This window comes from Drosophila simulans, chromosome 2R, assembly GCF_016746395.2.
Source record: "Drosophila simulans strain w501 chromosome 2R, Prin_Dsim_3.1, whole genome shotgun sequence".
NCBI lineage: Eukaryota > Metazoa > Arthropoda > Insecta > Diptera > Drosophilidae > Drosophila > Drosophila simulans.
The window spans coordinates 5,741,502-5,756,625 of NC_052521.2; the positions used below are offsets into that span (position 1 = coordinate 5,741,502).

The 15,124-nt window shown below is 45.6% G+C and overlaps 4 protein-coding genes across 13 annotated transcripts in view; 2 read left to right on the forward strand and 2 right to left on the reverse strand.

Moving 5' to 3' along the window:
- The window catches only part of LOC6733526 (hormone receptor 4), a 68,427-nt gene that overhangs the window by 39,059 nt on the left and 14,244 nt on the right, over positions 1–15,124 (forward strand). The window lies entirely within an intron of this gene.
- LOC6739343 lies at positions 356–1,166 on the reverse strand. Its single transcript, XM_002076217.4, has one exon. It carries the CDS (start codon positions 1,013–1,015, stop codon positions 536–538), a length of 480 nt encoding a protein of 159 aa, XP_002076253.2. The 5' UTR covers positions 1,016–1,166; the 3' UTR covers positions 356–535.
- On the reverse strand, positions 1,516–3,160 carry LOC6739345. Its single transcript, XM_002076219.4, has one exon. The coding sequence runs from the start codon at positions 3,068–3,070 to the stop codon at positions 2,153–2,155; it is 918 nt and encodes a 305-aa protein (XP_002076255.1). The 5' UTR covers positions 3,071–3,160; the 3' UTR covers positions 1,516–2,152.
- LOC27206906 lies at positions 4,012–5,121 on the forward strand. The gene has a single exon (XM_016182684.2). It carries the CDS (start codon positions 4,229–4,231, stop codon positions 4,967–4,969), a length of 741 nt encoding a protein of 246 aa, XP_016026488.1. The 5' UTR covers positions 4,012–4,228; the 3' UTR covers positions 4,970–5,121.

Sequence of the window (15,124 nt, forward strand, 5' to 3'; positions counted from 1 at the left end):
ACGCCTCTTCTAACGCCTTTGAACCGCCCAAAACTGCCGCGCCCACACTTTTAAACAATTTTTTTAATTTTTTCTCATTTTATTCCTCAATATCTATAGATATGGCAGAAAAAAGGAAATTTCGCGTTCGCATTGTCACTAGCTGAGTAACGGGTATCTGATAGTCGAGTAACTCGACTATAGCATTCTCTCAGTGCAACTAATATGCACAGATGCTCCAAGTAACTAATTAACGGCAAAATAATTGTTTACTGGAATTAATTTTTTTTTTTAACAAGACCTGCCCAGAAGTGTATAAACTTACAAATATTTTTTTAAAAATACCCTCAAAAACCATTTACTACCAAACAAACAATTATCTTAAAGATTGCAAATTTAATTTGTTTTTGTTTCTACTGTTATACAACACAGAAAAACCTATTCGACTTTAAACTAAAACTCGACATCTAACATATGAAGCAAAGGCAAATTAAATCCACAATAGTTAAGATCGAAGTTGATAGCGAAAACCATGGTACTTGGCTTTTTAGATCAGTTAGTATCCATCAATCGCCATTCGATCTGCGGCAGCTTCTACGTAACGCCTTTTGTTTTTGCTTTGGGTGGAGATAAACTGCGAGATGAATTGTGTAGCAGGCATTGCGATCCTCTGGAGGCGCTTATTGGGGTCGGTAGTTCGGCGGAGTTCACGGACGTGGGTTCGCTCATCCTGTGAACGCGAGTCCTTCACCTCCTTGTGGGTTTCCTCATTTGGGATGTCAGCTTCCCGCCAGGTGGCCTGAAATTTCCGCTCCGTCCAACGACCTGGCCTGTATTTGGTGTCGTCCATGCGCTCCTCAATCTCCGGCTGCATCTGTGGTTGTGGCCAAGTTCTCTGGTGGTTTCGCTCTTTATTGGAGCTCAGTTTGTAGTGAATTTCATCCAAACGTAGCTGCTTCATTCCGCGACGCGTCACCAGACTTCCAAGTCCGAAGGCCACAATCCTGCTGCTTAACAAAGCTTTTGTCGAATTCATTGTGTTTCAATATGATTTATTTTGATTTGATTTATGGTTTAGATTTTTTTTTAGTTTTTAAATAAACTACAAGTTTCCAGAAGAGATAATTAACATATAGAATTTTGTAGACCAGAACATATAGATTGTTATGTGTGAAAGCCAAGAATGAAAATGAAAGTATAGGGAAAAACTAGTGAGGAAATGGAAATTCAGGGCTAACTAGATAGGTTTATTATGCGATCTTTCAAATACGCACATGGTATTCGGTAGGCGGATAGCCTACTCTATCTGTCAAATACCCATATGGTTTTCGGATTATCGGACAACTATTTTTTCAAAAATTAAAGAAGTAACCAGAATATGTCTTTCGGGATACATCGGTTGCCGTCTGAAAGTTGAAATTCTTGCATTAGCAGCTTAAATATCGAATTGTTAGATATCGATTCCAGTATGGAACTAAAGACACTAGACATTCTAATGTATTTGATGGAACCCTATTGTTAATTAAAAATCAATGATTAAAACTTTTTAAGTTCTTTTATTCGTTCAACGTCGGTCAGTTTAACGTGGATTAAAGCTTTAGAATAGGCGTCCAGGATAACTGCAAAGGTTGGACATGGACAAAACACCTAGGCTCCCAGTGCCACCAACGGGATATTTATTATAGAGTCCTCAGTCTTGTGACGTGAAAGAATGTGGGAGGGCCCTAAGCGGATGACATCCCCGGATCTTCAAATTGCCGGGGATCAGCACTTGTCAAAGTCCCAGCAATCGCACTCCTTGGAAGGTTTAGGGTCAGTCTGCTTCCGCTTGCACTCCGAGTAGCTCGGGAATGGTGTTGGCACCTTGGAGCAGTTCTTCTTCTTCGCAGAGCGCTTGCAGCTGGGCTCCGGCTTGCATTTACCCTTCGAATTGGAATTGTCCGAGGCGCCGCCCTTGGAACCGGCACAACTGGCCATTCGGGCGGCGACTGGCATTAGGGTTTTCCCGCAGCGTTTCAACAGCATTTTGAATTTTGAATGTGTGGATTGTGGAGTGAGTGTTTGGATAATGGAATGGCTATTTTGGAAAACTATAATTTTGGTGGATTACTGAGTTGGAAAAGTGACCGGAATGTTGTGGCCAGATGTCGAATGACTGTTCTTTCGCCGCCGCCTACATTTCGCCACACTTAAGGGCAGCCCCCTTGCCACGGGCAATCCTTCGCCTCAGCTCTGCCCACATCTCGCAGGCCATGGGAACACGAAGGCATAGGCACTCCGTTGGTGGTGCGCTGGTGAGCTCCTCCCGCTTGCATTCTGAGAAGCTGGGATACGGCGCCGGGCGCTTGGTACAGTCGGTGGGTCGGCGTACTCGGTGGCAACTGGGCGGAATGCGGGCGGGCTTGCAGCAGGGAAGAGTCCAGCGCGGACACGGTGAGGAGTCCTCTGCCTTCTTGCACTCCATCGGATTGAGCATGGGCATCGTGGGACGGGCTGTGGCCACCACCGTCTTCCGCTGACGGCGGCAGGGCTTCGGACGCGGTCGCTTCGCGTGGATGCACACCTTCTTGGGCTTGATCACCAACCGGGGGCACTCGTTCCACGTCACCTGGTACTGGCGGGCCTCTTTGTCCGATATGCGGTAGTGCTGGATGTCGTACCGCACTGGCACATCGCACTTGGGCACGTACTCGCAGTCGGGTATATACCACATGGATCTCATCTTGGCTGACAGCTTCGGCTTGTTGGACTTTTCCTTTTTGGGCTCTGCCTTCTTCTTGCGCTTACCGCCCTTGGCTGCATCGCAAATGGTCCCCTTGAACCGAGCAGGACCACAGCCCTTGGAGGTCGATACCTGATCGCAATCCTTTGGCCGCCCGCAATCGTCGGCGGAAGACTGACTGCTGTAGTTGCGTCGTAACAGGTGCTGCCGGAGCACACTGGAGCCAGCGCAGTCGTACGAGGTCTTGATTTGGCTCAGATTCTTGGACCAATCGGCCTTGAATAGAGAACAGGCATTCACTAAAGACTCCAGACACGGCAAGCTCCGATCTACGAGGGAACGACACTTCTGACGCAACATTCGCAACATATTGACCTTTTTTTTACCAAATTTTGTTTTACAAAGCCGAAAATAGTCGAAAATATGTTATGTTAGGCCAAGGACTGAGTGTAGACTAACTAAAACCCGACATCCTTAGCTCGGAGTGGGCATTCACAGCCTACTTTATAGGAAATTTGGAATGCAAATTCTAGAAAAGGATTTTAAATTGGCTAATTCATTCAATCAATCTAAACTTTTGGATTCGAGCCATACATAAAGTAACTATAATTCCCCTTACCGCTTGAACATCTTAATTTGCCTTCCAGGGAAACGAGTATCTAACTAAAGATGTACCTATTTTAAATACCTCCGAGAACTTATAGTAAAATCAAGTGTTGTATACTTGTGGGAATGGTGTTATCATACCCGCTACTAGTAGAGTATACTAAATACGATAAGTGAATGACAGAAGGATTCATTTCCTACTGTATATATGTACATGTTCATTCCTAATCAGGTCGGGAACCTAAAAATGTATGAAGGTAGAATTGACCAACCAGACTCTAAAGACGTAAGCGCAGCAAAGAATGGATTCAGTAGAATATCCCGCAGAAACTATCTTCAAATACTTTTCGCGACCTAAGTGCTGAAGGATGCCCGTTACTCGTAGAGTAAAAGGGTATACTAGATTCGTTGAAAAATATTTAACAGGCAGGCCACATAAAGTATATATATTCTTAATCAGAAACAATAGCCGATCTGGCCATGGCTGTCTGTCCATATGAACGTCTTGATCTCAGGAATCATGAAAGATAGAAGGTTGAGATTAAGTATAAAGATTCAAGACTCATCGACGCAGCACTATTTTGTTGACCCATGTTGCCACGCCCTCTCTAATGCCCCCACAAACCGCTCAACAGACGTTAACAGACGACTTTACCTATTTCTACATAATAATATTCTGTAAAGGAGGCCTAGAAATTAACTTCGATGCGATGTAGCCAAGTCGAATAAGTTTATATGCCAGTACCTCTCGGCCTCTTCCAAAATTCACATCGGCTCCGTTGAGCTGATTGTGTATTCGGTTAAAAATTTGTAGTTTGGTTACTTTTCGGTGCCGAGGGATTTTCATTTTTGTTTCAGAATTGTTGTATTTAGCGATACCTTTCTTTCCCCCGAGAAATTTATATCAGCCCGTATCCAGCCATGTCTATGTGGCGCAGCATTGGAACGAAAACCCAAAATCGAGTAATACCCAGCTTTGCGAGCGTGGTCTGCCATCGCGCCTTCGCAAAGGACCACAATCCATCTCCCAAGTGCAGCGACAGTGCTGGAAAGGGTTGCGGAAATTTCACCGCTTGTGGAGACCCCCGGTTCGCGAAGAAACCACCGCCGAGGAAGGAGGACGGCTTCCAGTTCCATCATCTGGTGAAGCAGCCTCCGGAGTGCTGCACCGATCCCTGCGCGGAACGGTTTCCCCCGTACGACCAATGCTACTACAAGATATCCGACAAGGCCACGCGCAAGTACCAGGTCACCTGGGTGGAGTGTCCGCCCATAAAGATAAAGCCCAAGAAGATCTGCTGTTATGAGGCGGGAATTCGGCCGCCGATCCCACGGCGCAAGCGCAAGGAGTTCGTGGCTTCCGCCGAGTGCCCCACGACTGTCGAATGCCCCACGGAGGGAGGACCCTGCCCTAAGATCAAGTTGCCCGGCTGTAAGGCCGTAGGTAGCGTCTCTTGCCACGTCGTCAGACGAAAGACCGACTGCGTCAAGGTCAAGGCCCCGTATCCTTCCTTCTCCGAGTGCAGTCACGCTGCTCTTCGCAAGCCTCGGGGCATTGAATGCAACTGCCTGGACGTTCCAAGCTCCTGTGACCTGATTCGTGAGCTGAAGAAGTTAGAAGGAAGTCCACGGAAGCCAAACTGTGGGGGCAGTAGGGCTTAATTCCATAGTGCTGTTTAAATCCTAATCCCAGCGCTCAGTATCTTGTTCCGTTGACCTAAATATTCCAAACCGATCCAGTTAAAGTAACTTTTCTACCGTGCGTAAAATTCCAACCAGAAATAAACCGAAATATTATTTTTAAATTTCATTAATTAGATAGCATTGATCTTTCATTCAATAAAATATTTAGAACGGAATCTCCTGGGGAAGGATGTTCATATATTTCTAATTTGGATTAAATGCACACATGGCTACTATGGAGTCTGGTTGCATAAGATTGTTATGCCCATTTGGTTTGCTGGCCGTTGGAAAACAGTTTGTTTTTGTTTTATTTGGTTTTTGAAAACCTGGCCCGCTGCTACTTAGCCATGTAAATCGAAAACATTTGCCCGACTCTGGATGAGTATGCAAAGTGTCCCGAAGAGGGGATGCGGAGATAGCGTACAACTGCGTGCCATATTACAGTCGCTTATAGCAAATTACCAATTCAGATATATACGGGTACACACAAATCAGTTATACCCGGCATCCATCAGCATATTCCCCTGGCTGTTGCTTTTTGGACGTCCCTCTCCCTTTTCGTATTTCCTTTAACTTTGAATGCATGCAGGCCGTCACATTTATTCGAGTTCGAGTTTGATGTACGAGCCGAAATGCATGTGCATAATCAAAAGGGGAGCGGAAGGAGCCTTCTCCCGAAGACAATCGAAATGAGACAAGGCCCGGCTCCTCAGCTCCGCAGCTCCAGAGCTCAGCAGCTCCGAAGACGTCGAATCTTCCCCAGCTGCAGACATAATTGATGGATCGCTGACTGGCGACAGAAATGTTCAGGCTGGATCCGGATCCGAATCCGAAAAGAGGATTCGTGTTGTTCGCCTACCTTCGCCTAAATAATGATGTCGCATTATTTATGCCGCAGCTGATTTGCATAGGCAGGCTAAGAACCCGGGATTTGAGAATGGGGGATTTTGGATGGGGCAGAGCGGGGATGTGTTCAAGCGGTTGCGTTGCCCCCGGGGCAATGTGTGCGCTTTCTTTAATAAATGTTTAATTTATAATTGATTTTCCCCCCGCCCACCGGCCCAGCGATACGCCTTGGCTCCAAAGACCTCAAAAGTTTCTGAACCGCAAAAGGATTTGCCCGCGCACGAAAACACTTAATTAATTCGCATAGACAGACAGTCGGACGGCAGGACAGACGGGCAGACATACGGACGGATGTGGTGGGGCGGCATCCTGCCCACCCATCTGGTCAGGCACACACACACACACACATGGAGAAATAATTAGAAATTAGAATGGAGAATGCTTGCCAGCCAAGTTGACGATAACAACGCCCCACAAATGCCCGCCCACACACTGAGCCGACGCCCCAACTTGTCCACCCACCCCCAACCGCCACAAGCTCTGCCACTACACGACCTGCAACACCCACACCCACCCACAAGAAGCATATTTAAAATGTAGCCAAGTCGAGTATGATTTAAACCATACACTTGGACCCTTTTAGCAGACCAAAGCCCAAGACAGCAGCAACCCGATTCGCAAATTCTGCTGCCCAGTTTGTCGCTGAAGCAGTTTCGATTTACTTATTATGGCTAAAGATGGGAGTCTGTTCAAAACTATCGAAGGTATTATAATAAAATAAATAAATTTAAAACAATTATATATTACTATAAGTGGTATGTTTTAAGAGGCCTCAATAATCGTCGACATTTCTTTATATTAGTAATCTTTATATTTTTAAGTTGTATCGATACAATTTTAGAGCCGTTTACTTTTCACTTTTATACCAGTTCAGAAATATGGAGAACGTCTTAATCTGCGCTTACCAAAGTATTATATCCAAGCAGCTTGCCCAATCGCTGGAAAATTAATCCTCTTTCGATTTTAACCAATCACCAAAATTAGCATTTTCGATAAGGGATTTCTCCCATCGCTACCGAAGGAACAGGACAACCAAAAATGGGACGGGCAGAGGGCTTAATTTGCTGCTAATATCCGTTTACGTCTTTAGTTGCAAGAAAATTACAATATTTCGTGTGGATAGTTGGCACGCATAGACTCGCCCCCGCCTCCGGGCTACAGATACTTTTGTATCTAATTTAAATTTCCCAATTTCGGCGCTGCAAGAAAAACGCCGAGCTGGAAAATGAGCTAGGTCCTCGGCTAATTTTCTATGGCCGTCGCGCAAGGGTTGCAATCGAGGGGATTGGCAAGGAGTTGACTGAACTGGGCGGATTAAAGCCCGGCAAGTGGACACAGACTTGGACCAAGAAGTCGTGGACCGGGGAGCAGGATGTTCTGCTGCTCCGGCTGCTGCTTCTGCTTAGCCAAATTATATTATGACTTGTTTAAAATTCAAATTTGAAAACACTAAAATCATGTTCTGGATGTCTGGCCACCCGACTGCGCCCAACCCCAATCGGATAGTTTTCGGCAAGGGTTTAAGTAGCGCACGCGGCCAAAAGGGGCTGGGGTTGTGGGTGGTGTGGGTGGTGGCTTGGTAGTGAGACCGGGGATGGGGTTTCTGGTCACAGGGGGTGGCTGGGTGTCCCTGCTAAGGATTTGCCCCTGCCTTCAGCTGGCAACTTTTGCTGTCTGTCCTCGTCCTCGGCCCCGATCCTAACTCAAGGCAATGTCCTTTGCCGACTGCGTATATAGGTGTGAGAGTTTGTGTGCGTGTTGCCAAAACATAGTTTCTAGTTGCCACATAAATTTTGCATACTCTCGCCTGTGTGTGTGTGTGTTTGTCCTACGGCTCGGGCAACGAGCATTTGCTTTTAAACAATTTTAATGATTTCATTAGTCGTACAGCGAGCAATTTAATGAGGACGTTTTGGGGGTACGAAATTGATTTTCTATTCCTTCGACCAGCAGCGAGTTCTGCTCTCGAGTTTGGATTAGGTTATTTTGGGCTTTGTTATTGGACTGCTTTTACCAACAACGAGTGTGCATTTAAGTTGTGTTGGAAGTTTAAAGAAAATAGGAATATAGGAATGTATATTAGCATACTATTAGAATACTTTTTATCTGCCAATCTGAGGTTAATAAACTTGAAATGCATTCTTTTTCTATAATATCTTATAATGTCACATTATATTGATAATACTCCGTTGGCTTATTTAACTCAAAACCACTAAAGCATTTTCATTATATAGACATATATTTTTCGCAGTTGTGTCTTTCACTTGTCCGACAAGTTTGTCCCCAGCCAAGTTGCTCTTGGCCTGGCTAACCCAAGCCCATGAGCTAAGACGCCATTTTGTCCTGCCGTACTCACTCACACACTGGAAGCTCAAGACATAATTAGATTGCATAATGTAAGTGTTGCCTCGTCCAGTGCACACGGAGTCCGGGCAATTTCAATAAAATTTGTGTCGGCCAAGGAGAGAGTTGGGAAAGGGGAAAGCTTAGCCCGAAAAGCAGTCAAATGTCTCAGACACAAGCCGCAGCGACGTCTCACACACACATGCACACTGGTGCGGTATTACCCTCTCCCTTCCGCCTAGCCCCTCTCGCTCACTCCTCACTGCTAACAGGGCCTTAACCCTCGGGGCTGTATGTGTGTGTGGGTTGTGGCCAAGGCAATGGCCTTTCAAAATTTCGAATTTACGTAAATTTAACTTTCTTGAAATACACTTAACTGTAAAATTAATTATAAAAGGCAATTGTGCATGTGTATGTGAGTCTGGCAATCATGTGTGTGTGTGTGCTGGTGGGTGGGAGGGGTCTTATAGAGTGTCTCGCCCCTGCGCCCACTTAAGTTTGTCTTAGTCGTTGGCCGAAAAGGTGTTGGCATGGAATTTGCATAGCCAACGGAACGGCAATGTCTTCAGAGAGAGAGCGTTGGAGAGAGAAAGAGAGCAAGGATATGTGTGTGTGAGCATGTACAGTTGCGCCCATCGCCATTTGCATACTCACGCACACACATAGACGTCTGGGCCTTGTGTGCGAAAACACACTAATTAAATGTTGAAGGCAGTTTATATTGAGATGACGCCCAACCACCCACTCGCATGGCCAGCGGGCAGACAAAGGCCAAAGCAGGTGATATTGTGTGAGTGTGTGGGTGGGTGGTTGCATTATATAACCCCCAACACATCGGAACCCAGAACACTTTTCGCCCCACAACACCTGCATGTGCGAGCGTGTGTCGTAAGAAAATCTATAGCCTACGGTGCTCAAGCCCGAACCGCAAATTCAAATGTCTTCATTTTGCACATCAAACCAACTGCAGCAGCACTCCCATCTCCATCCCCACACCCACCACACACACGAATACACACTCGAGCTCACAGGACGAAGGAGCAGCGCTTCACATATGTATGTTTGCTGAGGATTTCTAATTACATTCGGCATCGTTCGGACTCATCTTCGAATGGGGTGGCCGGGGGCACATTAGGAGCGGGCTGGGCCTTATGTAAAGTATTTCGTTGCCGATAAATTATCATGGCTCGTGTAAATTGTGGATAAAGTGGCGGGGTGAAAGGTGCTTCTCAAGGGTGGTCATTCCGAGAAGATTTTGGTTTTCTCAGAAATCAGCTACATTGGTCTTGTCGGACATCAAACATTCTTATTTGTATTTCCCTAATCAATCATTTAATGTACCATGGATTTGAATTAGTCGTTTACCCTCATGTTTTGGGATACAACAAATACTTTTAGGTCAGCTTAAAGGCGGTTCGAGCGATTCCGCTCTTACATATTCATATTGTAATGGTAGATAAAAAACAGCTAGATGATGGTTCTAGTCTAAGGTCTTGTTCTAGGCCTAATTGCACATTAAGCCAGGCAATTATCCAACTGACAGTTGGGCTAATGTCACGATAGCACCTGACCTCCCCACCTGATTTCACTTGCCACCTGCCCGGTTTACACACGCAGACATTTTTAATTAAACGTAAATTTTGCTCTATTGATTAGTTGCCAACAACTCGGCAACTTTGGGTGTTGGTGGAGCGAGCATGTGCAACCTTTGTTATTGCCAACGCATTAGTATTAGCGCAGCGGATGACGTGACCGGTAGGGGGCTGGTGGGGGCTGGTGGAGCGGCTTCCTGAAAGGAGCCAACTTGACACGCAAACTACTGCAAGGACGTGGGGGATGGGGGCGGCTGTCATTGTTCAACTGGCAGGCCACAGAGAAGGGGCGGGGACGCGAGTTTTCGGTTGCCAGTTTGGCGTCTTTTTAACACAATGACAGTTAATTAGATTGTGTTCGGGATAAGGATAGCGCGATGGATATGCAGGTGTAACTGCTTGCAAACTTTGCCTTCCCAGGTGGATACATTTCGCACAATACACTCAAGTCAAATAGTGTGAAAAGAGTTGTTAGGACTGAAGGAACCGCTATTTTGACGTGCGAAATTGATACTATAAGGCCTGATTAATGGCACCCAAATATGACTTTAAGCCATAACTAAAAGGTGTGCCTTTAAACCCTTTAGCAATTGATTTCTTATTCCTGGAGCTTTGCTGTTATTTTTTCATTTTTTTTTATGGTAATTGAGTTCAGTGGTGTGAAAATAGCTGAAAGAGTTTATAGCCACAAAATCGATGGAGCAGTTATTAAAATATTGATTAAATGGCCAGGGCAGCCTGTTTTGACCGCAAGAAGTTCTTTGCAGGACTTGCATATTGGATGGCTTATAAGCTGCAATCACAGAGGAAACTTTCCATTGTATCTTACGCACTTTGTGTGTACAGTTTTTGCCCAGCTCAACCCTATCTCTCTCGCTCTAAGTGCTTCTTGATGTCCTGACCAGACTAACTAATGACCAACGCCTGGGCTAAAATATTGATCAATAAATTGCAGCAGCAGAAATAACTTAAAACCCGAATGTGTATGGACAAATAGTTGATGCAGTTAGCAAGGGGCTGTGGCTCGATTGGGTGGTTGGGTGGTTGGGAGGCCTCTGGGTGATGCGTGGCTCCATCAACGCAGACAAACTCCTGCCATCCTTGAAATGCACACTCATACAATCACACACACTCTCACATACAGGGCAGGGAAGGGCGGTGAGGGGAGAGTAAACGAGCCAAGCCAGCCGAAAATATTTCGAATTCATGACAAATGCATAAGATTTCAACAAATCGGGGGAAGGAGGCCCTGTTACACGTAACCCCAAGCAGTTAAGTGCAATAAATACGGACCACTACGAATGCAGGCAGCCAGCACACACAGGCACAATCACAATCAAATAAATTACACAGCATTTAATAATTCATGCAAAAAACGGCCACAAACACAGGCCAGGGAAATGGCCGCCCATTTGGCCACCCACTTTCCCAACAATCTGGCGGTGTGTGTGTTTTAAGACTTGATAATTTCAAAAATCAACAGGATATATGTGTATTCATAACTTCAAAATGCATTTCGACCACACACACACACGGACATGGGGGCTTGGGTGTGGATGTGGATGTGGAAGAATATTGGATAGTATTGCTTGGATTTCGTCTTTGTCTCCCTTATCGGCTGTCTCGCTCTGCATTTTCCTACTGCACATATCGCTCACATGCCATTGCACTCAATTAAAATCCCTTTGTCGGGGCGTGCTCTGTCTCACTCTCCAACGCACCGTCTCACTCGCACGCATGAGTTAAATTTTCGTAGCCATTTTTGTTATTTTGTAGTTTTAGTTTAAATATTTGATAGCCTGCATATTGATTGGTGCTCAGTGCAACGTGGCGCATGAGTAATAACTTTTTCCCTGGCTATATACAAAGCGGCTGGGGAAATATTTACTTGGATAACGGTTTGATTGGACTGCTAAATGTTCTCAAGGTGTTTGCGAATTTGCCCAAATTAGCAGACCACTGCAGACCACAGCAGTGCGGCAGCACTAATCAAGAAACCAAAAAGGCACTGCAATTTCCCAGCCTGATTATGTGGTCCCCACTTTTCTGCGCCGACCAGGTGGGGGGAACAAAAGGGAAGAGCCGCCATTGTCGAGCTTAAGGTTGCGCCTAAGCGCAGCCAGCAATTGACACTGCAACGTGCAACGGGCAACTCTGGCACATGCAACACCGCCCTAATGTATGCTACAAATCTCGCCAAAGCAACGCATTTTGTAGCCATTTAAGCTACTTGCATAAATGCAGATGCCCACCCGAAAGAAAACACACTCGCTGGCGTGGAGAAAGCCCAGGATTCAGATACCGGGTTCCCCGGAGAAGGAGAAAGCCCAGCAGACTCATGTGTCTGCCCCGCTGTCTGTGCAAGGGTGTGTGTGTGTGTGCGTGTGGCATTGACCAAGTGGGTGAGTGGGGTGGGCGGGCTCGCCCAAGCAGGGCTATGGTTGCAGCCTGGACGACGTCGTCGTCAAATGAATCTCATTTGCATTTAAATTAGGAATGAAGCCCGATTTGTTGTTGCCCTTTGAGGCAAGGAGCGGGAGGCGAGCACACTGCAACTCCTAGAGCTGCACTTTGCAAAATTGCTTAAAATCTGCTATTAAGTACAATGTTTTAATTTACATGAGAATATGCTAGATGAGTAATTCTCAAAACATTTCCCATTATACTTACTGAATTATAACCCACGAAGTGTGAGTTAAATTAGTTTTATGCTACTCGTCTCCACAGTTTTTCTCAGTGTTTCGTTAGGGCTGCTGGCAACTGAGAGGTTTGGCGGTGCAAAATTTTTAATGAAGACAGCGCAGCTACTTAGGCACCCATGCATGCATACATGTCGCCTCTGCAGAGCTCTGCCCTAATGGCCGCACCGATTTCGAACTCACTTTTTCGGACAAGTTGCCGGATTGCATGCCAAACTAATGGCCAACAGCTTGGACAAATAGCAAACACTCGCTCACACACTTACACCCATACTCGCACCCCCATGAATGCCGCCCCCTGGTTATGGCAAATATGTTAATAACCTTTCTTCCGATGGGGGCTTAGGCGGGAGCTCTGCACAAAATTTTAATTAGAAATGTTATATGAGTTGCACGTTAGCCGGTCTCCCCATTTTCCACATTCTGTTGGTCCTAGTCAATAGTCAAGAGGGGTGAGGGGGTCTTGGGGTCAAGAGGGTTTAAGGGAACCAAAAAGATGTGCCGGCTTTCTAGTTGGGCTGGCTCATTTTCCACTTGAATGGGGTTAATTTTAAGAACAGTACTTTGGCTTCATCAAAAACTATAATCAACGAACTATTGGTACGACGGAGAGAGGTACTTACCTGTGGACCGACTCCGCTTGCAAAAGCAAATTTAAATCACTTACAATTTCAATAAAATATTTTCTCCAGTTCTGCACCTTTTATATTTGATGCAATTGAGTATTATCTGTGTAGCATAACACTGGCTTCACCCAAGTAAATACCCCATTGAAACTCACCCATTTTCAGTACCATCGATAACATTCCTTTCAGTTGTCATGGCTCGGGCAGTTCATTCATGTCCAACTTATGCATACACGAGCAACTTGGCTTTAATTAACGCTAATGCGGCCATTACAACAATCTAAGATGGAAGCCAAGGCAGCCAGGTATCGCTCCCTCTCTCTCCCTCGCTGGCCGTGTGCGTCCGTCTCTTTCTTTCTGGGCGCTGCTGCCAAATGCAATGAATGCAGCTATTCATTTATGTCAGCGGTAATGACATTTTACATTCCGCATTGGACTAGCGATGGGGATTGGAATAGGGCGTGTGTGATGTCCATGACAACAACAGAAACGCTGGTAGGCTCTCCTCGGTGGCGGGAGCAGGAGGAGGTAGGTGGGAGTCGGACCAGGAGGGGAACCCCCTTTGGGCTCGGCTGCCGTAGACAAGTGTCAGTGGTAATTGAAAATACGAATATTAATTCCAAAGAGTTGCGGGGGCAAAACTAGCCAAAGTGTGGCATGTTCAAGTAGCCAGGAACATGCTGAAAATATGCCACCACAAAGTAATTAACTTTTGAAGGCATAACTCCAAGGAAATCGGATTTGTCCTAGAAAAAGCTATGTCGATATCTTCTCAAAATGGCGTAACAACTTAATTGATTGAGGATAGAAAGGAGTATCATGACACTGATGTTTATTTAATGGATACCTGAGCATTTCTTAAAGAACCCTTTATACCACTAACCAAATTAGTATGCTATAAAATATTATATTAAGCTAAAGGCATATAGATAGATATTATTATGCCTCACAATTCAATGAAGAAGGTTACTCTTAGCTTACCTTGGAACTGTATCCTTTATTAAAGGAATGCCATCGCTTTCAGTCTCATATCACGCACTTAGCCAGTGTTCTTATCGGTGGGTACACACAAAGATGCTTCCGGTGAGTAGCTGAAATGGCACTACCCCTCCACCAGCTCCCAACCAAGTGGGCCCAAAAGCAGCGCCACCCACCAACATCGCAGAGGCAATAAAACGGGTGTGTTTCTCTACGGCTAAAACAAAAAATGTGTTGTTCCTGCAGTGATGGGAAAATGGATTCGAAAGGGGCGGAGGGGCACTGGTGGGGGCGGGAAAGGCTCCGAGATGAGCGGAGGGTGCAACCAATCAGCGAGGCCCGCAAAAATGTTACTTTTTCGTTTTCTTGATGGAAACGCAGCAGCGAATGAGAAATGTAGAGGAAAAGCGTTAGCACTCGCTCGCACACATGTGAGCGCCACGAAAAAAGTGACACAAAAACGGCAAACTTGTGTGTGCCTTCTCGACGGTTGCCTAAAAATAAGAATAACAGGGGCACGTATGGCCAATAAGGAGGAGACAGTGGCAGACAAACAGCAAACAATGCTGCGGCCAACGGGATGCGATGGAGCATGCGACAATGGTGGCAGCATCGACAGCACAAGGGGGCAACACTAAAAAAGTCAACAAAACAATTGTATCCGAAAAACTGGCAAAAACAGCAGAACAAGGCAACAGGCGCAGGACAATGGGCGCAGGACTTCGGCCGGAGGGTGCGTGAAACGCGGGGTTCAAGGAGTCCTTCGCTACCAAAGGTGAAACGGAAACAGCGGGAGAGTATTTTTAAAAGGACACCGGGATTTTTAATTCTATAGACAGTTGTGAAATATCTTTGAGTTAACTGATATTCAATAAATTAAATAAATCCTTCATTTATAATATAAGCATTGTTAAAAAGGATATGCACGACGATGGCAACAACAAGAAGTCTCCCAAACTCGTATTAACTCCAGCCTAAGCGAATATATTG